This window comes from Humulus lupulus, chromosome 6 (assembly GCF_963169125.1).
Source record: "Humulus lupulus chromosome 6, drHumLupu1.1, whole genome shotgun sequence".
Taxonomy (NCBI): domain Eukaryota; kingdom Viridiplantae; phylum Streptophyta; class Magnoliopsida; order Rosales; family Cannabaceae; genus Humulus; species Humulus lupulus.
Window position 1 is genome coordinate 80,433,319 of NC_084798.1, and position 26,519 is coordinate 80,459,837.

The following is a 26,519-nucleotide window of genomic DNA, read 5'->3' on the forward strand; positions in this document are numbered from 1 at the left end:
CTAAAGTGCCTAGGGCTTGCCCGAGTCGTGCAGTCTTTAATGGGTTTGGTTCAAGCCTAATATCTCAGGCCTAACCATTAGGCTTAACAGAAATAACCCCAACGATTGCCCCTGGTGGATGTATGGAGAAATTTGATACACTCGTGCCTCAACAACCCTTTAGTCTGAGCCTGGAAGTCCGAGACTTGAGGAGTTAACAAGCTTGAGCTTCTTTTTTCATGATTCCCGAGCTATGGCAAACTTGCACAACTCGACGGTGACCACCACGGTAGGGCAGAGTCTCTAAGCAGGGTCTAGATGAATGGGATTAACACCATTTACCTTCGAAGGGGACGATGAGCTTGTATGTATTTTCCTACTTGGCGGGGTCATGATGATGAGTGTTAACCACAAATATTCAATTATGATTAACATGTGTCAATCTTTAGGGATGTCCACATGCCTTACTAATCGTAAAATGGCGAGAGGATCAGAAAAGTAAAAACCATATCAAACAACTTTTTTTTTTAAATAATAAGATAAAGTTGTCAAATTCCAACAAATTAGAGACAAGTTTTATCTTATTTATTTATATATTATTGTAGAGTTAACGGCTATGGTAGGACTTTTATCACTTTTGAATAAAAACAAATCAGTGCCAGTAAAGCAACAGCACAACTTTTTATCCCCAACAAAACAGTGTTGACAGCACGACCAAACCACAAAGCCAAATGAAATGAAAGAAATAAACTTTCAATTCATTATTCGTATTCCAACTTCCCCACTACACAATTTTCCTTTCCAACACGCCAAGAGTCACGTTAAAATATTTATTTTCTTCCCAACAAAACTGAAAATAATTTTTTTTGCTTGTGAAGGTTATGATCTTTTAAGTCGGCAAATCATTACATGAATACACATGTTGTTGGCTATGACTTGCCTTTAAATTTGTTATTTTGTTCTCTCTTTGACTTTAATTCTAAACTCTTTCATTGTTTAATAAAGTTATTGATCCTTAATCCCTGGACACTTGATCTCTCATCTCATGGGTTGAATTCCAAATCCCACTTGCTACAACAAACATGGGAAAGGTAATATCTGGTAACAAATATTAGTGATGATTAAATTAAGAACAAACTTTCATTTTCTTACCTTATGAAAAAAAAATTAAAAACATGAGGTCCCACTATTAAATTAGAATTTCATATCAAATCAATGGAATAAACATACTGACCACAAAGCCAATGTGTATATATATATATGTATATGTATAACTAGCATTATAAACATGGATACATATTACATTTCTATTCCAACAAATATTCAACCTCACCTAACTAAACAGTTAATATTTTGGGTGTAGAAACTTCATTTACAGAGAAAGGAAATACAATTCAAATACATCTTCTCAATCACACAGACTACTTGTAGATATCAAATTCATGAAGCATTAGAGGACTCATCATTTTCATCATCATCATCATCAACTTCATCAAAGAAAGGGTCCTTGAGAAGGTCAGCGGCAGAGGGCCTTGCCATTGGTTGAGCTAGGCACTTCTCAATGAATGCCTTCACTTCAGGGTTTCTGACCTTGCTTAAGGCACAAGGTCTAACTCCGGTGGAAACCTTTCTGTATATCTTGGCAACATTGTCACATTCACTATAAGGGATTTCCAAGGTCACCATTTCAAGCACACACATCCCAAATGAGTAAATGTCAACCATTTCTGTATAGTTCTCATCATAAAGCTCAGGTGCCATAAACTCTGGAGTCCCTAGAACAGAATGTGCTGAATGATTCTTTCCCACTACAGCAGCCAATCCCAAGTCACCAATCTTGACCTATTATCAGAATTAGAAAGAAGATAAATTAGATAACCTGCCAAAATTGTTCAACCCAAAAGACAAGAAGTTAAAATCAAACATTAACAAGTAAAGTCAAATTGGGTTTTCTTTTTCTTCACACATACTCAAAAGGGCTGTCTTTCTTTTTTCAAGAATTTTCCAAGGAAACAAACAAACATGATGATAATAATAATTATTATTACCTGGCCAATATTTCCATTGACAAACACATTGCTGCAGTTAAGATCTCTGTGTATAACACAAGGGTCATGATTATGCAAATACTCCAAACCTTTGAGGATCTGTTTGGACCATTTCTTCAAAGCCTTCATCGAAACATGTTTATGTTTCATCCTATACTGTCTCAAATTCCCACTTGTGCAAACCTCAGTGATGAAATTCAGAGTCCCTCGCTCCTCGTCCCTCCAAACATAGTACAAAGCAATTATGTTCTTGTTTGTTAGGGATCTTAAAAGCCTAACCTCTGAATAAAGCCTCTCAATCATGGCAGGGTCATCGCTCAAGTTACGTAGCCTCACTTGGTTCCATGCCACTTCAATACCTTCCTCTTGATCAAACGCTCTATACACCTTTTTCACAGCACCGGACCCAAGCAGCTCATTGTACCGACCGTACCGTCCACCAGGATCAATTTCAACAAATGGTTCTGAACTGTTATCAAATTCATCGTGCTCATTGGCACTAGGCATCTGCATATACAGGAAGAAAAGTCATAAAAAAAAACCATTCACAAGCTCAAAAAACAACTTACAAAATAGAGAAACAGACCCAGAATTGTATATGCAAAAAAAAAACCTTTAAGCATAACATGCAATATGAAGAACTGGGTTTGTACCAGTTTTACTAATTTTTTTTTTAAAGTACCAATTTTACTAATTGAAGATAAGAAAAATGAAAAAAAGGGTCTGCCTTATCGTATAGAGTAAAGCATAATGATTCTTTGTATTACCTCTGTAAGAAAAATCTAAACACTGAAACTAGACACAGAGAATAGAGAAGCAGAAGCCAGATGAGTAGTGCAGCAAAGAAGGAATATTTGGGAAAAATTAAAGGGTGTTGTAGACAGTTAATTATAAAATATGTATATCTATATATCTGTATATATAAAGGTGGTGGACTAGGGTTATGGTTAGATGAACCATGGTTAAAATGCCGTTTAATGACTAATCAATTTTTTCTGAACCGTTTAAGGAAAAGTTTAATTACCGATGACTTGACTGAATCAGACGGTCTTAGTAAAAAATCTCTATTAATGAAATGAAATGAGTATTAACAATATTGGTTTGCGATTGAAAAACTGTATTTTTTAAAAAGTAAGATTCTGAAATAAAAATATGAATTTAGTGACTAAAAACATGTTTCTGAAAATGTGATTGGTTCAATATCTGTAAACTGTTTTTGAGTTTTAAAAAATTAAATTTGTGATTGGTATTAAATTTGAATGTGTAATTGGTTCAACTGAATCTGAATATTATTTTAATTTTATATATTCTATATACATAGGTTGTATAATATTAAATTTTGATTTATCAATAGATTTAATTAAGTAAAATTTAATAATATTGATAAATTAAAATTTAATAATAGTGCATTGATTAAATTCTCCGATAGGAGCTTCACTTTAAGCTCTACCGGTGGGGCTCTCAGTGTTCTCGACTCGTGAACAGTTTTCGGCGCGATTTTTTTATGACTGTGTATATTGTAGCTATTTAGGGCATCCTGCAAATTTTCAGAAAATTCGAATAGTTTACAGTACCGAAAATTAGGTTCAAACATGTTGTTGCACGCGTGACTAATTTTTTTTATGCGCGTGGAAAGCAACATATTTGAACCTAATTTTCGGTACTGTAAACTATTAGGAATTTTCTGAAAATTTGCAGGATGCTCTAAATAGCTACAATATACATGGTCATAAAAAAGAACCACGCCAAAAACTATTCAGGGGTCGAGAAACAGTGAGAATCCTACCGATAGGACTTAAAGTGACTTGGTATAATAAGTCACTAACAAATAAATATTTTTTTTTCTATAATAATTTCGAATTTAGTTTTTTTTTGTCATAATTAATGTTGTTTCCAATTAATGAGAGACACTAGCTATATTTAGAAATTGGCATACATTTGAGAAATGAAAAGTTTACAATATTATATTTTTATAATAAATACATGTTTTTCGTCAGGTAACCCTTCTAAAAAATTTGAAAAAATTAAAATTTATATTTAGAAATATTAATTAACAATTATAAATATGGATCATTAATTTTAATCCAATAATATTAAAGTAATCATCTATATGTAGTAATCATTAAAAATACACTCATATATATATAAATATATATTATATATACTAACCCACACTAAAAATATGTCACAGTAAAAAAAAATTGAAAATTAGAGAAAACAATATTTTGTTGTTTTCAATTATATAGGCAAAAGTTTAAAATCATATTCAGATTTTGTTTTAAGAAATATCTAACAATTCATAGATTATTGTGGGTCTACTTATTTTTAGTTTTTGGAAACATAAAATTGAATCTAATCACATACCAATCACATCCTAAATTTTTTGAAAATTCATGTGAAATGCGTTTTTGCCACGTGTTATCTCCTTCTCCAGTTTATTACCACGTTTTGGTTAGTTTCTCCGCATCTAAGCGAATTCTAGTGTTTCACATTGAATCCTCTAGCTTGCTAATATCCTAAATTTATATTATTACTAGAAAACATAACTTTGTTTAACGCAGTTTGTAATAATTATAAATCATATATTTTAAAATATTTTTTTAAGTGATTATATATTCACTCTATTTATATAACATAATCCTTATATAATACGTAAATAATTATTGACTATAATTTTTTTATGGTGTTCATTATCAAATCTTTTATGAATTTTCGAAAAATTCTGAATAATTAAAGTGTCGAAAATTGTTATACGTATATGTTTTTATTTATTTATTCACTATTATTATTTTATAAGTTTTGTATGATTTTTTTATATAAAAAATAAAATTATGTAATAAGAAATTTTATGTTTTGTGTAAGGGTTATTTTGGCTGATTATCCGTTTGAACACTTTATTTATAAAATTTAACTTTTAGACCTCGTATTTTGTCAAAAGTTTAAAAATAAAAATTAATAGAATGATTATTTGAGTACTTTATTTTGGTCGATTACCCATTTTGACTCTTCATTTTTAAAAATTAACCTTTGAACCATGTATTTATTCAAAATGTTAAAAATTCTTTATAAAAAGTAAATTATATATAATTTATGTAATCTTTAAAGGTTCACACTATTTTGAACCTTGTATTTTAGCTGATTATCCGTTGGGACTCTTTATTTTTAAAATTAACTTGTAGACATCAAGTTTTGTCAAAATGTTAAAAATATGAATAAATATGTCGATTATTTGAACACTACATCTTGACCGATCACCCGTTTTGATTCTTTATTTTTAAAAATTAACCATTGGACCATGTATTTATTCAAAAAGTTAAAAGTTCTTTATAAAATATAAAATATATATTTATATAATTTATGTATTTGAACCTTGTATTTTAACCGATTATCTGTTTGGATCATTTATTTTTAAAATTAACTTATGGATCTTGTGTTTTGTCAAAATGTTAAAAATATGAATATATAGATAAATTATTTTAACCACGTGTATCTTGGTCGATTACTTAATTTTGGACTCTATATTTTTTTTTAAAATAGAAAAAATAAATAGATAAGTAAATTATATCATAATAAAATAGCATGAAAATCGTACATTCGCAAAAATAGTTACGAAAATTAAAAGTACCAATATGTAAAATGATTCTAATAGATTTTAAAGTTATTAATTATATATATATATATATATGATACTTATCATCTTTATTTTAATTATTAATTAAACTAAATATATATTCTTTTTATTTTTATTTTTATAATTATTAGAAAATTAATTAAATATGTATAGATTAGAAAAAAATAGATAGTGTTACATCACCTTCTTGGAATCCTCAGTTATATAAATAGATATAGATAAATAGATTTAATTAATAATGTTCTAAATTAAATCACTCTCACACGTGTGTATATATTGATTGAGAATATAAAATATCAAAATAATAAATAGAAAATATTGTAATTATATATGATTTAGTTATTATTATTGTAATTATTTAAAAATCAGTTGTTAATAATTGAATTTGAAATATCAAAATAATGAAAGGATAAATGTGAAATGAAATTTTTTGAAAAGTCAATTTATATTTGATTGATTTATTATTATAATTATTAAAAAATTAGTTATTAATATTTGATTGTAAATTTGAAATATCAAAACATAAAATAAAAAGATAAGACGTATGTGGAATGGAAAAATTTGAAGAAAAATGTCAATTTATAAATGATTGATTTATTATTATAATTATTAGAAAATTATGTATTAATAAGTATCTTATTTAAATTTAAATAAATATTTAAATTAGAAGAATTAATTATAATTATTATAGATGTTTTAGACATTTTTTTAAATTTAATTAATTAATAATCATAATTTAACAAAAGTAGAATAAAATAAAGTGAAGAAACATGTCTTGAACACAAAATTGTGTTAATTGTTGTGACAAAAAAAATTGTGTTACTTGTTTAACGCATATCTTATCATATTCCATTAGAAATTTGTGTTTCTCGTTAAAAAGTTTCCAACCCAATATTGTATTATCCAAAGAAAACACATATAAAAGAGCTAAATGAAAAAGTGAAGGAGAAAAAACAACTACTAACAATTTTTAGTAAAATACTGCTACAAATTTATGAAAGACCTAAATTGAAATTTGATCATATATCAATGTACCTGCATGATTCCCACAAGACACAATTACCAATTTCTTAGAAGTGTATATTAAAATTGTTATTATACTTTACTCCTGATCCCAAAGAATGAGAAAAAATGTATTAATCTCATATGATCACTTACTTACAAAAGATGCATGAATGTTCTCAAAACGTCTCAATCATGATTTTTGTATAAGCAATCAATATCCCAATCATAAGTTGTGCATGCAAGGCCTTGATCGATATCTTCAAGACTTCAACCTTACAAATACTTAGATAAAATCAATAAAGATGTTAGTTATATAAATTGAAACTTCAACGACTACCCAATGAACAAATAAAGAAAGAGAATAATAATGATCAAAATAAATCAAGTAAATGAAAAAACTATAAGAAAAAAAAATCCTAGAAGACATGAATGACATGAACTCGGATAAAAAGAATAAATTTAGAAGAAAATAACTTTGTTCAAATTATATATGAAGATCGTAATTATATATTGATATATGAAATTTAAAATAGATATTTAGAATTTAAATATCTCTCATTTAAAATAATTAATTAATTTTTTATTATTATAAATAATAAAAATAGATTATCGTAACTATATATAGATATTTAAAATTTAAATATCTCTCATTTCAATTAATGAATTAATTTAATTCAAATTATATATGAATTAGATAATGTATGCCCTGAATATCAGCACGTACTTTGTTGAGGCAGCTTGGGCAAAGCGAGCTAACAAAAAGCCATAACCAATGCGCCACGTGTTCACCATTCATCCAAGGGAATTTGGTACAATCCCCTAAACAAATAGCTCGAGCTGATGAATCATTTAGCAGCTTATCACCTGGAACCATTGTATAAACATGGAACCAAAAGACACGAGCTAGCTTTAAATTAAGCTCGTGATATATCAGAGGCCTGACATACCCCAGGATCTTTGTAAAGTTGACTACGCAATATAAACGTGCCTATAGAAGACATCACGTGTCTGTTTAATTCCCGAATTCCCAGATACGCAATTTAAACGTGCGTGATTAGACATCACACGCTTGATTAAGGCTATGCGGCCCATTACCTTTTTTATCTGATTGATTAGACCACTGTAAAATTTAGATGTTAATCATCAATGTCGCAGAAATGATGTGAATGATCAAGAGATCACAGGATGACCCCAATACCTACCCAGAGATCATTCTCCTATAAATACCAGGGTCCTGGGTTGTGCAAAGGGTTGGATTCTTTCTGTAATGCAAATACTCTGTAAAAATAGCAAGAGATAGATCAATAATATTGACTTATGGATTAGGGGGTTTTAACCTCCGAACCACGTAAAAAGGAGTGATCATTTTTCTTCGTAGTTGGCTTCCAACATTCTTAAGTATTATCATTTTCTTATTACGGTTTATCATCAAGTACTAATCCATCCTAGTTATTCATATAATTCACTATTGGTGAAAAACCGCGTCAACAGTTTGGTGCTTTCATTGAGAGGATTTAGATTAGTGCTATCACAAAAAATTTATCATGGTGGTCACTCGTTCGAGACATGGTATTGAGGCGAATCAACATGGTGGGTAGGAGGCTTACCACACCGCCGTATCCAACGAACAAGACCCGGAGATTCATCAACGACCGGGGAAACAACCGATGGGTCATGATGACATCGGGAGTTCAGCGCCCTTCCCGCCAAATCCGAACTCGGGTTACCTGACGGCGGTGGAAATGGAAAACATGCAGTTGAGGAGCCATCTAGCCAAAGCAAATAAGCAAATCGAGGAAGTCTTGGCCCGGCTACCCCCTTTTGCGACCGACGTTAACGTTGGAAAGAGGCAAAGCAGGACTCACAAGTCCTGCCGGGATAGTTGGCCCAGGCCCAATCGATCGGTTAGAACCTCAACCCCGAGTTCTGTGCCCATGTCGCGCCATCACCAGGAAACTATGTTTGATGATTTTCCCAGGGCCCATTAACGAGTCAGCCGGTCAATCAGAACTTCAACCCCAAGTTCGGCTCCACCATCGAATGCACCCAGGAGTGCTCGCGATGGTTCAAGGAGGAGATCTGGGGGGAGCTCGCGTGGCCAACCTGCTTCGGCTAGCCCCCCCGCGCAGCGATCGGATCGCCAGGTGCAGAGGGCTGGAGACGCTGGAGCAGAGAGACCGCGGGCTAGTTTGGTCTGATCTGACGGAACTAGAATCGCATCACCGATTAGGCATCCTCATTCGCCGATAAGATATCCATCTCCCCCTCATCCTACCCGAGATAGTCCTTCATATGGAAACAGCAGGAGAAATCTTCCTCCTGCCGTTCCTGCTCATCACCCGCGAGCACACGGAAATGTCTCAGTGTAGGAAAAAACTTATACAGGATCTTTATTTATTTTCATGTATATCTAATATTAAACAAATTAATACGAGATAGCCTAAAACATGTTTCTAAAATTGAATTCAAAGAGATACAAAAATAGAATACTTACAGTATACGCAGCGGAATTAAGAATCCTTCCTTCAGTTTCTCTAACTCTTGTATCCTCTCTGTCGCAGAGTATTATCAAGAAACTGAACCGATCTTCTATTTTCTTCACGATCTTCCAATGTATCCTTAGAACCACCTAGACTAGTGTGGGCAATTCTCAACACATGAGATAGATATAGAGAGAAGAAGAGAAAATACAAAGAGGCTTAGAAAATGACTTGTGTTTAGAGAGAATATAAAACTATCAGAAAATCTGACTTATCAAAAACCCTTGTTTTGACTTCTCTATAAGCACTCCTTTTATAGACTCAATTAGGCAATTTAATTTAATTAAAAAATCAATAAAATAACAGCCATTTTGAAGCCCTAGGTCGAAATTATCATGGGCTATAGGCCCGTGAAATTTCCCATTTGATTATAAGCCCATTGGACTTAAAATCAAGGCCTGTATTATTTTCTATTGATTTAATTAATTAAATAATTATTTAAATCCTTTATCAAATTAATTATTTATAATTTGAACCTTGATTTAAATTTATTTATTAATTTAGATACCAATTTATCTTAATTAATAAATCTGCCATAATTTCTCTTTTCTTCTCAAAATTACACAACTCTGTGAAACTATCCAAAATTGACCTGGTCAACTTTGATAATTCTAATTGATGATTAAATCAATTAATTGAGACTATCTAGATGATTTTATCCAAGGTACAATGGGGACCATGGGCCTATGAAATCAAGCTCCAATAAGTTATCATAAATCTAACAAATAAATTTACTAACTTATTAATTCCTCGTGACTCCACTATAGACTTGGAATTGCACTCTTGAATTCATAGAACGCTCTATAACAAATATAGATACGCTATTAATTATCCATTGTTACAACCATAATTGTCACTCAATCCTCTATAGACGGTCTACAATGAGATAGGACTAAAATACCGTTTTACCCCTCATTGTATTTTATCCTTAAAACACTTAGTTCCTTGTAAATGATATTTCAGTAAACTAATTTAATTACTGAAATGAGATCTCTATCATTTAACACCTTGAACCAAACTAAAAAGAAACCATCGTTTCACTTCTTCATCAGAAGCTATAGATGTTCATATCTATGATTAACACTCCCACTCAATTATACTACCGAGTTCCCAAGATGTAAGTATGGGCTAGTCCGTAGGGTAAGCTGGTAACGAACAAGTCAAAGAACTCAAATAATACAATCAGTTAGAATACTAACCACTCAGAATTGAGATTGAATTGACCTATGGTCAACTATATGATATGACTAGAATAGATAATAACGGTATGTTTACTTATCTTATCAACTGTCAATATCGGTCCTGTCCGATGTAACAAATACATCCGATCTTATCTACTTTGCTAATGTTCTGGAAAGAACATAACACTGTAATGTTTAAGTAGATCATATCGTAGATTGGCAAGTCAGTGTAAATCCGGTGCACTGACTAATCTTAGGACTAACTTATTTTTGAACATATAATCATATTTATATTCCACTGTGATTACGTCACTATAAATAAGATTAGCTATATACTCGGGATTTAATAGAAGTTTATATTAAATAAATAATCATGAAAATAAAACATGTGAGCAAAGTGATTGACCAAGTTAAAAAATAATTTCTATTCTTTTATTGATAATAAAATGAGATTACAAAGAATTTGGGTTTTAATTAGGGCATAAAACCCCAACACTCAGATCCTCACCCTTGACAGCAAGCTCTGAGCTTTTCCAATGGGAGTTATTGGACCGAAAGCCATCGAAGTGGCATATCTGGTGGAGACCTGAGAAATCATCTAAGTTCGGCACAAAGCCCTCAAGCCGCCCCACAGACCGACCTTCGAGATCGCCTCAACTCACAGAGGGGAGATCCGACCAGAAATGAAAGTCATGCTTGCCGAGAGGATGGTCCTTCCGAAATACATGACAATGGGAATGTCCCACCAAACCAAGCTCAAGCTTGGAGGGACAATAACCCGCCTAACGCGTACAATGGGACAGGAGCTATTGAACGGCCCCAGAACAACCTAGGGATCAAAGACCAAACCCTTGAAAGGCTAGCTCAGATGGAGGTGTTGGAAAAACTCATTGTAGGATCTTTATTTAATTTCATGCAATTTACATATTATCAAACAAACATGCAAATTCCTAGAACATGCTCCTATGAAATTGATACAAATACAGAGTAAAGTAAAAACTTACATTACGCAGCGGAACTGGAATAACTCCATCCTTCAATCTCTCTAACCCTTGATTCCTTTCTGTAGCAAAGTATTATGAAGAGATTGAACAAGATCAACAACACAGTCTTCCTCACCAAGCCTTTGATAAACCTAGAACTAGTGTGGGCTGGTTCTCAACACATGAGATAGAGATCTAGAAAAGAAGAAGAGATTGTGGCTAAGAAAGGATTATAATGTCTAGGTTTTCACTTACCCAAATCAACTGAGACTGACTTTCCTTATATAGGCAACTTAAAGAGATTTATTTAAATATAAATTAATTAAAAATAATAAACAAAAATAAAAGCCTTGGGCTGCCATAAATGGACTTGGGCCCAATCTCTTTGTTTTGAATTTAAATCCCAACTGGACCTAAATTCAAAACTTTTTATTAATTAATTAATTAATTAAATCCTTATTCAAATTAACTAATTATAATTTGAAACTTGATTTAATATTATTTATTTATATTGATACAAATTTATCAATATTAATAAATTTACCCAAATATTCTCTTTTATTCTCTAAATCTCATATCTCTGTAAATTTTCCCAAAATTGACATAGTCAACTTTGAAAATCCTAATTGATAATTAAATCAATTAATTGAGACATTCTAGATGATTTACTCAAAGGTGATGCGGGGACCATGGATCCATGAAATCAAGGTCCAACAAGTTACCGTGAATTTATTTACGAATAATTTCACTACCTTATTAATTCCTCGTGACTCCACTATAGACTCGGAATTGAACTCTTGAATTCATAGAACGTAGTTTCAAAATCACAAATACGTTATCCATTGTTATAACTATTACAATCAGTCAATCCTCTATCGATGACTTACTAACAAGCTGGGTGCAAATTACCGTTTTACCCCTAATCAGTATTTTATCCTTAACTCCCAATAAGTTCATTATAAATGATATTTCCGTGAACTTAATCACAGAAATGAGATCTCAATCATTTAACCTTTTGAACAAAGCAATTAAGGAAATCATCTTTTCACTTCTCATACAGAAGTTATAGATTTCGTATCTATGAATAATACTCCCACTCAATTACACTAATAAATCTCCAAGATGTAAGTATGGGCTAGACCGTAGGGTAAGCTGGTAACGAACAAGTCAAAAGATTTAAATAATATAATTAGCAGAATATTATCACTCAGAATTAAGATCGACTTAACATATGGTCAACGTTGTGACATTGATTAGATTTGATAACAACGATACTTATTTATCAATCAATAATCAATATCGGTCCTAGTCCGATGTAACTAAATACATCCGATCTTATCTACTTGAACGATGCCTTGGACAAGACATCACACCCTGAATGTGTAAGTAGATCATATTGTAGATTGCCTAATTAGTGAAAATCCAATGCACTGATCTAATCTTAGGACTCGTTCTTTTGAACATATAATTACAACTATAATCCATTGTGACCTAGTCACTATAATTGTAACTATCCATATGTTCAGGATTTTATAAATGCTTGTATTATTTCAATAATCATGTAAAAAACAAGCAAGCAACATGGTTGTCAAACTAAATGATTTATACTACTTTTATTGATAATATGAAATCGTGCTACATGTCCAACATGGTTTTATAAGGGCATAAAACCCAATAGGAGGAACTAATGAAGAGGCTCCTATTAGAGAAGGGAAAAGATGAATACGACTCGGGGGATGAGCTCGAGCTTTTTTCCCCCAACATCGCAGCAACGACGTACCCACCGGGTTTCAGAATGCCCCATTTATCCAAATTCGATGGGGACGGAGATTCGTTGGATCACTTAGGGACGTTCAACACCCTGATGATAGCCCATAATATCGGACCCGAGTTGAGATGCCTGATATTCCCTTCGACTCTGATTGGGCCAGCTAGACAATGGTTCAAGCAATATAAGAAACATTCTATCAGCTCGTGGAAGAGTTTCTCTGACGATTTCAAGAGGGCATTCCGAGCCTCTCAAGCAGTTCGCGTCAAGATGGATTCCCTGGCAAATGTGAAGCAACAGCCCGGAGAACCCTTAAAATCTTATCAGAGCAAGTTTGCCAACGTTGCGGCCCAAGCTAGAGACGCGGATGAAAGTTCCAGACTCATAGCTATGAGAATTGGAATCCTTGTTGGGGGCGATCTGTGGAAAGAAATCCAGAGGAAAGGTGTCAGCACTGTGGATGAATTCCTGAACAAGGCCTAGAGATGGATAAACTTGGAAGAAGCGCGAGCATCGGTTGCAGGAAATGGCCAAGTCTCTGACCAGCCCGTTGGAGAAGAAATGGACATCGTAACTACGACTCAAACCGTTCCCCAGAATAACCATGGGGAGGAAGCAAGAGAAAGGGAAGTGGTGAGGGCGGGCAGCATGGTCCAAATAAGAATAAGCCCGCAGAGAAGTTCAAACCGGTCTATGCGGCTTATACCGACCTCACAGGCACTAGAGAGCGCATTTTCCTAGCGAATTCTGCCCGCCTTCCCTAGAAAAAACCAGATCCCTTGAAGAATAAGAAGGCAAAGAGAGACCCTTCCAAATTTTGTCGATTCCACAACGACATCGGTCACAACATCGATGATTGCAGGCATCTGACGGATGAGATCGAGACACTCATCCGGGCCGGACCCCTGACTCAGTATGCCCGGAATCGAGTCACTCCTAATCCACCTGCCAGGCAAAACATTCAATTAGCTCCGGAAGTCCCAAAAAATCCGACTGGAGCCCATATGGGTCAGGATATCCCTCCTCCAATAATAGGATGAGAGATAACCACCATTTCTGGAGGCCCTCATCTGGCAGGCTCGAGCAGAGGTGCCCAGAAAAGATACATCAACGAATTGAGGTCTCACAACGGAGTCGAGTTTGTCCCAGAGCTGCACGTACCTAAACAACAACGATTGGAGAGACAACCAATCAGTTTTACCGAAGAAGATGCCAGTCATGTCCAGTTCCCGCATAACGATCCTCTAGTCATAACCACCCAGCTCGCCAATCAGAGAGTTAGGAGGATACTAGTTGATAAAGGGAGTTCAGTGAACTTGTTGTTCCGATCCACGCTAGAAAAAATGGGGCTGTCGGTAACCAAGCTGAAGGCCACCTCCATCATGTTGTATGGGTTTTCTGGCAAAGGGTCGGCAGCGATAGGAACAATCGAGTTGGTAATAACCTTGGGAGAGGGACCCCGAACTATCTCCAAGCTCCTCGAGTTTGTGGTCATCGATTGTCCCACCGCGTACAATGCAATTTTGGGTCGGCCTATGTTGATGGCATTTAAAGCCATAACTTCTATCCGCCACCTCGCAGTCAAATTCCCCTCCTCTACGGGGATATGTACGGTCCGAGGCGATCAGCTCGCTGCCAGGGAATGCTATAGCATTTCCATGAAGGGAAAATCACAACCTAGGCAGCAGACAATGGCCATTCAGGGCGGAAGCGAGGAACCCCAGGAAGTGAGAACTGGCCTTGGGATAAAGGAATCTCAGCCAGTCGACGGCGTAGGTACCACCCTGAGTGACAATATCGATCCTAGAATTGGCGAAGGTAGGTCCGAGCTCCCGGCTATCGAAGAGCTCGAAGAGGTAAACATCGATCGTAAAGACCCTTCGAGGATGGTTAGGCTCAGGAAAAACCTTGGTGATGAGAGAAAGGCGGAGCTGCTAAAATTCCTGCAAGGAAATCTAGACGTTTTTTCCTGGTCTCATGAAGACATGGTAGGGATCAGCTCGAGCATCATCATGCATACCCTCAACTTGGACAAAAGCATGCCTGCGAAGTCGCTGAAACAGAGGCGTCTGGGCACGACCCGAGCTGCGGCCCTGGAAGAGGAAGTCGCTCGACTTTTAAAATGCGGCTTTATCCGTGAGGGAAAATACCCGATTTGGGTTGCCAATCCTATTCTGGTCCCAAAACCTAACGAAAAATGGCGGACCTGCATTGACTTCTTTGACCTGAATAAAGCATGTCCTAAGGATTGCTTCCCCTTACCAAGAATTGACCAGTTGGTAGACGCCACAGCAGGGCATGAGCTCATGTCCTTCATGGATGAGTACTCTGGTTATAACCAGATCGCTATGAATCCCACGGACCAGGAGCATACCAGCTTCATGACTCCAACCAACGTTTATTGTTACAAAGTCATGCCCTTCGGGCTGAAGAACGCGGGAGCTACATATCAAAGATTGGTCAACATAATGTTCACTAATCAGATTGGGAAAAACATGGAAGTGTATGTTGACGACATGTTGGTCAAGTCAAAAACTGCTGATGACCATGTTCCTGATATGAGGGAATGTTTTGAGATCCTGAAGAAGTATGGTATGAGGTTGAATCCCCAAAGATGTACCTTTGGGGTGGCGTTAGGAAAATTTATGGGTTTCATAGTCAACACTAGGGGGATAGAGGAAAACCTTGACAAAATCAGATCGCTACTCGAAATGCCATCCCCCCGATCGTGAAAAGACGTCTAGAGTCTGACAGGAAGGGTGGCAGCCCTTAATCGGTTCATTTCCAAGTCTACCAACAAGTGTTTGCCATTCTATAACCTGCTCCGGGGGAATAAAAAGTTTGAATGGGCCAAAGAATGTGAGCGGGCCTTCCTCGACCTAAAAACACATTTAGCCGAGCCGCCAGTCTTGTCTAAACCAACGGCAGGAGAGCCTCTTTTTCTTTACTTAGCTATTACAGAAGATGCAGCTAGCGTCGTGCTGGTCCGGGAAGAGGACCGGGCTTAAAAGACAGTTTATTACATTAGAAAAAGGCTTCTCGGAGCTGAATCACTGTATCCTTTAATGGAAAAAATGGCTTTCTACCTTATCATGGCCTCCAGAAAGCTTAGGCCGTATTTCCAGTCCCATTCAATCCACGTCATGACCAATCAACCTTTAAGGCAGGTACTATAGAAACCTGAGGCATCGGGACATCTTTTGAAATGGGCCATCGAGCTTAGCCAATTCGAAATACTGTACGTACCACAAACTGTAATAAAAAGCCAAGCCCTGGCTGATTTCATGGCTGAATACACTGGATTCCAAGTGGAACCTCGGGAAGAACCGGTGCAGGCTTTGTGGAGAGTCTTTGTGGATGGTTCATCTAATGAGAATGGGCCCGGAGCTGGAATTATCTTGATATCCCTGGAGGGGCATCGTTTCCACTCCGCGTTACAGTTCGGATTCGAGGCATCCAACAACGAGGCCGAGTATGAAGCTTTATTGGCTGGGCTTAGAGTGGCCAAGGAGCTGAAGGCCAAGGCCATCCAGTGCTACAACGATTCCCAGCTCATGGTAAACCAAGTATTAGGGGAATACCAAGCGCAGGGAACCAAGATGGCGCCCTACCTGGCCAAGGTGAAAAAGGAGCTGTCCGAATTTGAATACAGCCTAATCGGGCAGATCCCACGTGAGCAGAATGCCAATGCTGACGCTCTAGCAAAACTCTCTACCTCCAAGGAAGCCGAGACCTTGAGCCTGATACCGGTGGAATTCTTGGAAAGACCAAGCGTGGTAGAGGATACAAGGGAGATCGAGATGATCGATGCCAGGCCAACCTGGATGACTCCCATAGTCAAGTACCTTACAACAAGGAAGTTACCCGACGAGCGAAATAATGCAAGGAAGATACTCTATCAAGATCCGAGGTATACAGTCATAGACGGAACATTGTACTGACGTGGCCTCTCTCTACCTCTTCTGTGATGTGTTCTGCCAGAGGAGGCTAAAAATATTTTGCAGGAGATGCATGGAGGCTTTTGTGGAGATCACCCTGGGGGGCAAAACCTGGCCTTGAAGATATCGAGGCAAGGATATTATTGGCCCACTCTATCAAAGGACTCAATTTCCTAAGTCCGAAAAGGTGACAAGTGCCAACGGTTTGCCACGATCAGTCGAGCTGAAGATGATCTCGTCCCCATGGCCATTCGCGGTCTGGGGAATTGACTTAATTGGAGCCTTGGACACGGGAAAAGGAGGAGTTCGCTATGTAGTAGTGGACGTTGACTATTTCATGAAATAGGCAGAAGCGGAGCCCCTGGCAACAATAACGTCAAAGAGAGCCCTTGATTTTCTGGTTAGGAATATCGTCTGCCGGTTCGAACTGCCAAGGAAGATCGTGTCAGACAATGGAACCCAGTTCGATAGCGACCTCTTCACCAAATTTTGTGCAAGACACGACATAATTGAGAGTTTTTCCTCTGTGGCCTACCCCCAGGCTAATGGGCAGGTCAAGGTTGTGAACAAGACGCTCAAGGCAAGCCTTAAGAAGAGGCTGGATGAGGCCAAGGGAGTTTGGCTCGAGCAGCTCCCGCAGGTGCTATGGGCATACCGGACCTCACATCGAACTTCGACGGGGCACACCCCTTTTTCCCTGACTTTCGAAAGTGAGGTCGTCCTTCCTGTTGAAACAAAGATAGCCACGCACAGGATCCAGACCTTCAGCCAGGGGCAGAATGACAAATTGCTCAGCGCGTCCCTCGATCTGATTGATGAAAAGCGAGAAGATTCACAGTTACGACTTGTGCATTATCAACAGAAAATCACCTGTTACTTTAATTCAAAGGTTAAGAAGCGTGTCTTTGAATTAGGAGACCTGGTACTATGAAGGGTGTTTCTAGTGGCCAAAGACCCCAAAGATGGTGCCTTAGGCCTGAGCTGGGAAGGGCCCTATCAGATCATCGAAATCGTACATGAAGGTACTTTCAAATTGGCCCGGCTTAATGGAGAAATGGTACCACGGACCTGGAATGCTATACATTTGAGAAAGTATTATCAGTAGTCAAACCTCTTGTCTATGTAAGGCTTGCATATAAAATCCAATTAATTATAAAAAAAATGAAATGAATGATGATGTGTATGGTTTCATTTGTGTCTGTGTACGGTTTCATTTGTATGTTAGTTCAAAGTAACCCAGCAAGTCCACTTCCTGATTACTTGGGGGGCAGATTACCCGACGACCAGGTTCCTAAACTTAGAAGTTGGTTAAATTGATTAACCAGTGTTTTTTCTAAAAAAACACGGGGTGTCGATAAAACTAACGCGAACTAATTTTTTAAAATTAAATATCCTGGACACGACCAGGTTCCAAAACTTAGAAGTTGGTTAAATTGATTAACTAGTGTTTTTTCTAAAAAACACGGGGTGTCGATAAAACTAACGTGAACTAAGTTTTTAAAATTAAATATCCTGGACACGACCAGGTTCCAAAACATAGAAGTTGGTTAAATTGATTAACCAGTGTTTTTTCTAAAAAACATGGGGTGTCGATAAAACTAACTTGAACTAAGTTTTTAAAATTAAATATCCTGGTCACGACCAGGTTCCAAAACTTAGAAGTTGGTTAAATTGATTAACCAGTATTGTTAACCGAGATTTTCGGCAACTATATTAATATCTATTATCTATATGATAATTATAATGAAAGCAGAAGATTAACACGGGGTTTTAAAGTGGTTGGGGCGTTAACTAGCCTTAGTCCACGAGTCTATATTATTAGAGCTTGAAGAACCTTTTACAATGGAGTTTCCCTCTATATTTTGACAGAGTTACTATATTTTTTGGTGAAGAGAGACCCCTTTTACAGTGTTCTGTAGCTTATATTTATAGGCCTATGGGAACACCAGGTCTGGGCCGGGTACGACCCTGGCCCATCGGAGATAGGGATATTCCTGGCCTTTCTAGTAGAGGCCCAATACAAAAGGTACAAAATATATGAATTCCAAACCAGCTAAGGCCCAACAGGTTGACCTTAGAGCTATATCTCGCCCGACAAAACGGTGCTTTTGGTCTGGACACTTCGAGTTACGAGGCAGATTCAGGAGACAAGACCAGTCAGAGTACTTGACAACGCAGACCTAAAACAACGGCGTGCAATCCCGAGGTGGCCTTTTCTGCAGGTGAAAAGTGGGGACAACGCCCACGCTGAGTGAGGCGGCTTCAGGATCCTGGATGCTTGACCCCTTCAACCGGGGGTGAGGTGATCTGGGTCTGTTTACCTTTGTCCCGCTTCGTTTACCACAAGCCCGGACCGTATCAGGGTCCGGGACCTGGACGCGTAGGCCGCGGGGGTCCGAACACTATGTACATCGCCCGGACTATCGTCCCGGAGGACGGAGCCGGAGGACATGCCGTACCCCTCCAACAGGCCCAGACATGCATCCCTGGTCCATACCCCTCCCCTTGGACACTCCATACCAGGAGGCCTTGGGCCGGGCCCGCATGCTTACATGGCCCCTGACAATGGGCCTGGACGAAGGCCCCGAGCCCATGCAGGAAATGGGGATAACAAGTATTTCTTCTAAAAAACACGAGGTGTCAATAAAAATAACGTGAACTAAGTTTTTAAAAATTAAATATCCTGGACGAGACCAGGTTCCAAAACTTAGAAGTTGGATAAATTGATTCAGTGTTTTTTCTAAAAAACACAAGGTGTCGATAAAACTAGCACGAACTAAGTTTTTAAAAATTAAATATCCTGGACGCGACGAGGTTCCAAAGCTTAGAAGTTGGTTAAATTGATTGTGTTTTTTCTAAAAAACACGGGGTGTCGATAAAACTAACGCGAACTAAGTTTTTTTTTATAAAAAAAATTAAATATCCTGGACACGACCAGGTTCCAAAGCTTAGAAGTTGGTTAAATTGATTAACCAATGTTTTTTTTTAAAAAACACGAGCTGTCGATAAAACTATCGCGAATTAAGTTTCTGCCTAGCACATCATAAAGGACGAGATATTGGAAAACAAGTAAAACTTGGATAACTGAAGTTAATATACAAATTGTCTCGAGGAGAATAACCTCGTGCTTAGCATTCACAAATAAAAGTACAAAAATTCTAAGGCCCCCCAGGCCGCTCTGAGGACGTCACCTCCTCAGTCTCCTGCTCGCTCGCAGCAGAGGTCTCCCCGGTCTCAATCGGCGCTTGCCGCTCCTGTTGTAGCCGAACCTTGAACTTCTCGAGGTAGTGCCCCCACGCATCGGCCATAAAGGAGAAGTTGCCGTCCTGATTGAAGGCCCAACAGTGGTAAAGCATGCTCTCCATGGAGGATGTCGATGCCTTTTTCTCCTCCAGAAGGGCCGCCTCGACCTCCAGCTATTTTGCCTTGGCCCCCTCGAGCTCGGCCTGAAGGGATACCGAGACTGCCTTCGCCACCGGCTCGCCTTCCTAAGCATTGGTTAAGGCAGCCTTCGCCGCCTGTTCACTCGCCTGGGCCACCACCAAGGCAGCCTTGGCACTCTGCTCGCTTTGTTGAGAAGCGGCGAGAGCAACTTGGACCGCAGTCAGCTCGGCCTGAAGTTCGGCATTCCTAGCCCTTGCCTGAGATATGCTACGATGTTGAGCCAGGATCGCCTGCAAAGAAGCAATGAAACAGTTAGGCACATGCCAAGGAGAATAATAAAATTCAGGTCAGGAAAAGTGCTTACCGTGAGGTTCATTCCCAGGGCTGACTCCATGACGTTCTCCGGGCTCCTCTCCTCGATCACCCTCAGGTCGGTGGGCTTGGCCTTGTAAAAATGATCCACCGCGTAGTTCGCCGTCCCATAGACTGTCCCTCGAAAAGTGTCTGGAATTAGCTCCAAGTCTTGGGGGTTGACAAGAATGCGGACGGAGGCAGAAGGGATAGTTGAAGCCGGGGGACCAGTTGGTGCTATCTGGTCTTGAGCAGGAGCTGGGGGAAGGCGAGGAAGGGGTTCGGCCAGACCCCTCTTCTCCACAGGGGCGACAGGTGCAGCTCCCGAGCTCGTGACCGTCCCTTTGGCCAAGGATTTGGAAGCAGCCGCAGTCAGAGGAGTTTTCTTTGACGTGGGTCAAAGTTTCTTGACCAGGGGGCCGCCACTGGATTTCCCCTCCTGGAACATCAACCAGATGTCGGGTTCCCCTCGTTGTGCCATCTCCTCAACTGAAGAAGAAAGGAAAATTTGTTAGATACACATGCATACTCATCAGTTTGCAAGGAAAGTACATACAAAGTATCAAAAGATCCTACCGTCCGAGCTAGAGGAGTCTATTTCCACGACCTCCGACCTCGGAGCTGCTATGGGGGAAGGAGAGTCTAGGTCAAACACTTCTTGGATTAAGGGAGGTTCTGGGTCAGACTCTAACTCGGGGCTGGACCCCTCTACATATTGCCTAAGTCCTGGGGCTACAACACCTTGGAGAAGGGATGGCCATGACCTAAGGTTTGTTCCATACTATTCAAAGAAGTCCGACCTAAAGGACAAGGTATTGTCCACCACTACGGTCCCCCTAGGATAGCCCATATCATACCGGAGAACCAAGTGGTCCACACATTGGAGCAAGGTGATATTATGATCTGGGTCATCAGGGTTACGGTGTACGAGCTAGTTGGGGTTGAACTTAACTAGCCTAAGGTCGGTCACAACCCTATCTAAATCCCTAAAAGGATATGGGTTACCTTGGCCGGAGGGGCCAATTGCTGCCCCCAACGCGGCTCGCTCAGCAATGGGATCCCCAGCGGCCTCAGGAGCTCGCCTCTTTCGCATGAGGGGTACCACGTCCTCCTCCGATTCCTTGCTGTCGGCCTCAGCATTCCTTTCGGGAATGGGAGGGAGCTCGCGGATTACGGGACAGCGGCCCACGTCCTTCTCAAGGCTAGGGTCTGACCTTTGGCAATCAGTTTGCACGCCAGCATCATGTCATCATACACGAGCTAGCGGTAGTCCTTCTCGTTAGACGGAAGCCCTGCTAAAGTCTCGTACTGACCCCCAAGGGTCGCTGATTTGGCCGTCCTCGTAAAAATGGTTGTGCGAACACATTCCAATCAATAAACGCACAAGGGAGACTAAGTATGAAAGGAATTTTATGCGAGCTGAGAAAAGAAAAATTATGGGGGCGGTTGAAGTACTGGTGTTTGCAGTTGCAGAACTCGTTTGACATGAAGAATTGATCTTTGAAGTCGTTGGGGTGGCTGGGCAGCTCGATGACTACAGGAGAATTAGGGAATCAGGTCAAATAATAGAACCCGTCCCCTCGTCCCCTTTGGTCCGGGCTGACTTTGAGGCAGAAGAAGTATAGGATGTTTGCCGGAGTGGGGACCTCCCACTCATGCTTCAGGAACAAGTATTTCAACCTCGCCAGCAGCCGGTACGAGTTGGGGGGGAGCTGGAATGGCGCCAACCTCCAAATGTTCGTCACTCCAGGCCGCGAAGTCGTCCTGGAGCGGTGAACAGCTCCGCTCCCCCTCGTAGGGAGGTTGAGCGATTAAGGTCCCTTTCCCAGCCTCAATGTTGTGGGACAAGAGGAGTTTGTTGACCCTTCCTTGGGTCGTTATCTTGGAGATGATCCTCTCGGCCTCGAAGAAGGCGTTAGGAGCAACTGTGACCTCTGCCTCCACCACAGGACCAAACTCAGGAAGGGGGGGAGTCGGGGACGACCTCCTTCCCCTTGCAGAGTTGCTGAGACGATGAGCCAGCCGCGTTATTCTTAGATGCTCCTTTCTTTGGTGCCATCAGATCACCTATTGAATAAAAACGATAGAGTTTTTAGTGGGCGATGTAGAACTTTTGAACAGGAGAAAAAACAAAGGCGAGGTGCCCTAACACACGTGCTGACGCAATATCAGCCCGCGTGATGCCATGCGTTGCCTGTGCCACGCGCCTAAGTTTTCCAAAAGACCCCTGATATTTAGGGATCCGTGTGTCAGGCGAGTCAGGCCACTACTTGCCTTGGGAAGAGGGTTTTAAAGAAAAACTGCCCAAGAAACGTGACCCTTAAGCTACCCGGTTTTATACCCTAAAAACCTCTCGCCTTCCATACCCCGAGTGGGTATTTCCTAAGTTTACCCAGAAACCTCTCAATCCTTAGACATGTTTTAGGATCTACTCAATACGCCTAAAATCGAAAGCTATACACCAAAGTTATTCAGGAACAACCTAATGTTTATGACTATGAAATGTAAATTTGCATGGCAAGGAAAAAGGAAATTGAAACACACGAAAAATAGGAAACTTACAATATATTTTCCAAAGCGAAGGTTGCAAGCAGCATAGAGGTAGAAGTCCTGGAGAAACCCTCAAGACTGGGTTTTCGAAGGGTTGTTGTGACAAGAATATAAGGATTTCTGAGATTTTAGGCAGAAGAAGAAGAAGAGTTTTTGAGAATCGGAAGAGAGGAAATGAAGAAAAATTTCAAATAAAAGGTGATGAGTACTAAAAATGGCCAACCCTATTTATACGTAAAAGACATTAGGAAATGAGGACCGTCCGATCAAACTAATACGAGATACGAGGGTCATGATTCAGAAGATGAGACGGCAACAAAAAGGTGGCCAGGCCATTTAATGCCATCCTCGAAGCCCGAGCAGGCGCCAATCACGGCGTTCCATGTGTCCAGTACTCAAATGGTGGGCAGGGCATAGATAATCGAAAAGGGAGTTTAAAAGCCCCCACTGTGAAAGTCAAAAGTGACGTCATAGATCACGAGCAGGGGCTTGGGGGGCAAATGTACACCCTGAATATCAGCACGTACTTTGTTGAGGCAGCTTGGGCAAAGCAAACTAACAAAAAGCCATAACCAATGTGCCACATGTTCACCATTCATCCGGAGGAATTCGGTACGATCCCCTAAACAAATAGCTCGAGCTGATGAATCATTTAGCAGCTTATCACCTAGAACCATTGTATAAACATGGCACCAAAAGATAAGAGCTAGCTTTAAATTAAGCTCGTGATATATCAAAGGCCTGACATACCCCAGGATCTTTGTAAAGTTGACCACGCAATATAAACGTGCCTATAACAGACATCACGTGTCTGTTTAATTCCTGAATTCCCGGATACGCAATTTAAACGTGCGTGATCAAACATCACACGCCTGATTAAGGCCATGCGGCCCATTACCTTTTTTATCTGATTGATTAGACCACTGTAAAATTTAGATGTTAATCATCAATGTTGCAGAAATGATGTGAAGGATCAAGAGATCACGGGATGACCCCAATACCTACCCAGAGATCATTCTCCTATAAATACCAGGATCCTGGGTTGTGCAAAGGGTTGGATTCTTTCTGTAATGCAAATACTCTGTAAAAATAGCAAGAGCTAGATCAATAATATTGACTCGTGGACTAGGGGGATTTTAACCTCCGAACCACGTAAAAAGGAGTGATCATTTTTCTTCGTAGTTGGCTTCCAACATTCTTAAGTATTATCATTTTCTTATTATGGTTTATCATCAAGTGCTAATCCATCCTAGTTATTCATATAATTCACTGTTGGTGAAAAACCGCATCAATAGATAAATATTTTTATTTTTTAATAATTTTTTTTAAAAGAAGAATAAAAAAAGTGAAAAAATAAAATAGGTTATCGTAACTATATATATTAATATTTAGAATTTAAATACCTCCCTTAAAATAAATGAATTAATTTAATTCAAATTATATATGAATTAGATAAATATTTTAATTTTTTTAATCATAAATTTTTTTAGAAGAATAAAAAAGTGAAAAAAATATAAAAATAGGTTATCGTAACTACACATATAGATATTTAGAATTTAAATATTTCTCATTTCAATTAATGAATTAATTTAATTCAAATTATATAGGAATTAGATAGATATTTTTCATTTTTTAATCATACATTTTTAAAAGAAGAATTAAAAAAGTGAAAAAAAATGAGAAAATCAAAAGAATGCTTTGGAGCAATTTTAGAGTGACACATCATTTCATTGATGCTCTCTTTTATATATACACTAGAAAATATAACCGCGCTCCTCGCAGTCTTTTGTAATTATTAAAACATATATATTTTAAAATATTTTTTGGGAGACTGTGGGGTGGTGATTCATTTTGACCATACTCGTACAACATGTTCTTTATATAGACACGTGAAGACATCTTGACCATAATTTTTTATTTCATGATGGTGTTCACTGTTATTGTATAGCGAACCTCCTGTAGATTTTTGAAAAATTCTGACAAATTTTAAAGTACTGAAAACAAAGTTCAAAAAGCTTGTTGTACATTTACTTTTATTTATTATTATTATACGCTTTGCGTAGTTCTTTTTATAAAAAGTCTAAATTATGTATAAGAAAATTTATATTTTGTGTAAGATTTATTTTGGCCAATTACCTGTTTGAAGTCTTTATTTTTAAAAATTAACTTTTAGATCTCGTGTTTTGTCAAAATAATAAAAATTGGAATTGATAGATTGATTATTTGAACACTGTATTTTTGCTCATTACCCGTTTTGACCCTATGTTTTTTAAAATGAACCTTTGGACCATGTATTTATTTAAAATGTTCAAACTTCTTATGAAAATTAAATAATATATTTATATAATTTTTGTTTTCTGTAAGGGTTCACACTATTTTGAACCTTGTATTTTAGTCGATCACCCATTAAAACTTTTATTTTTACAAATTAACTTGTAGACCTTAAGTTTTGTCAAAATATTAAAATAGAAATAGATAAATCTATTATTTGAACACTATATTTTGGCCGATTACTCATTTTGATTGTTTATTTTTAAAAATTAACCTGTGGATCATATATTTATTCAAAAGGTTAAAAATTATTTATAAAAAGTAAATTTTATAAATATATATAATTTATGTTTTCTATAAGGGTTCATACCATTTTGAACCTTGTATTTTAGTTGTTTACCAATTTTGACCATTAATTTTTTTTAAATTAACTTGTGGACCTTGTGTTTTGTCAAAAATTAAAAAATAGGAATGTAAAGATAGATTATTTGAACCACGTATAATTTGGTTGATTACCTGTTTGAATATTTTATTGTTAAAAGTTAACATTTGGATCCTGTATTTTGTCAAAAAGTTAAAATATAAATAGATAGATTTTATTATTATTATTATTATTATTATTATATGTAGATATTTTTATCTATTATAATTTTTATTAAAATAAAAATGAGAAAAAAGAGAACAGACAAAATAGATAAAAAAAATTTCTTAATAAATTAATAGCTATAAATTAAAAAAGTAATATAAAAAATGAGAAAAAAATATTGTTTACTTATATTTATAATTTAATTAAATAGTTGTTGTAATGAAATATCTAATCAAATTTAAATTCAAAATGTACATCGTTGAAATAAATCAAATTTAAATTAAATTATACATGTTGTTAATAT

The 26,519-nt window shown here is 37.7% G+C and overlaps 1 protein-coding gene across 2 annotated transcripts; it reads right to left on the bottom strand.

Moving 5' to 3' along the window:
- Window positions 1-1,146: 1,146 nt before the first annotated feature.
- Window positions 1,147-2,930, bottom strand: LOC133782316 (probable serine/threonine-protein kinase WNK11). 2 transcript variants are annotated; one of them, XM_062221574.1, is made up of 3 exons: window positions 2,795-2,930; window positions 2,028-2,534; window positions 1,147-1,821 (listed from the first exon to the last, which is right to left on the bottom strand). In XM_062221574.1, the coding sequence occupies exons 2-3, from the start codon at window positions 2,532-2,534 to the stop codon at window positions 1,420-1,422; spliced, it is 909 nt and encodes a 302-aa protein (XP_062077558.1). In that variant the 5' UTR covers window positions 2,795-2,930; the 3' UTR covers window positions 1,147-1,419. The 2 variants fall into 2 exon arrangements, with proteins under 2 accessions (XP_062077558.1, XP_062077557.1); XM_062221573.1 differs by lacking the exon at window positions 2,795-2,930 and having other exon boundaries at window positions 2,028-2,540.
- Between the last annotated feature and the right edge of the window lie 23,589 nt (window positions 2,931-26,519).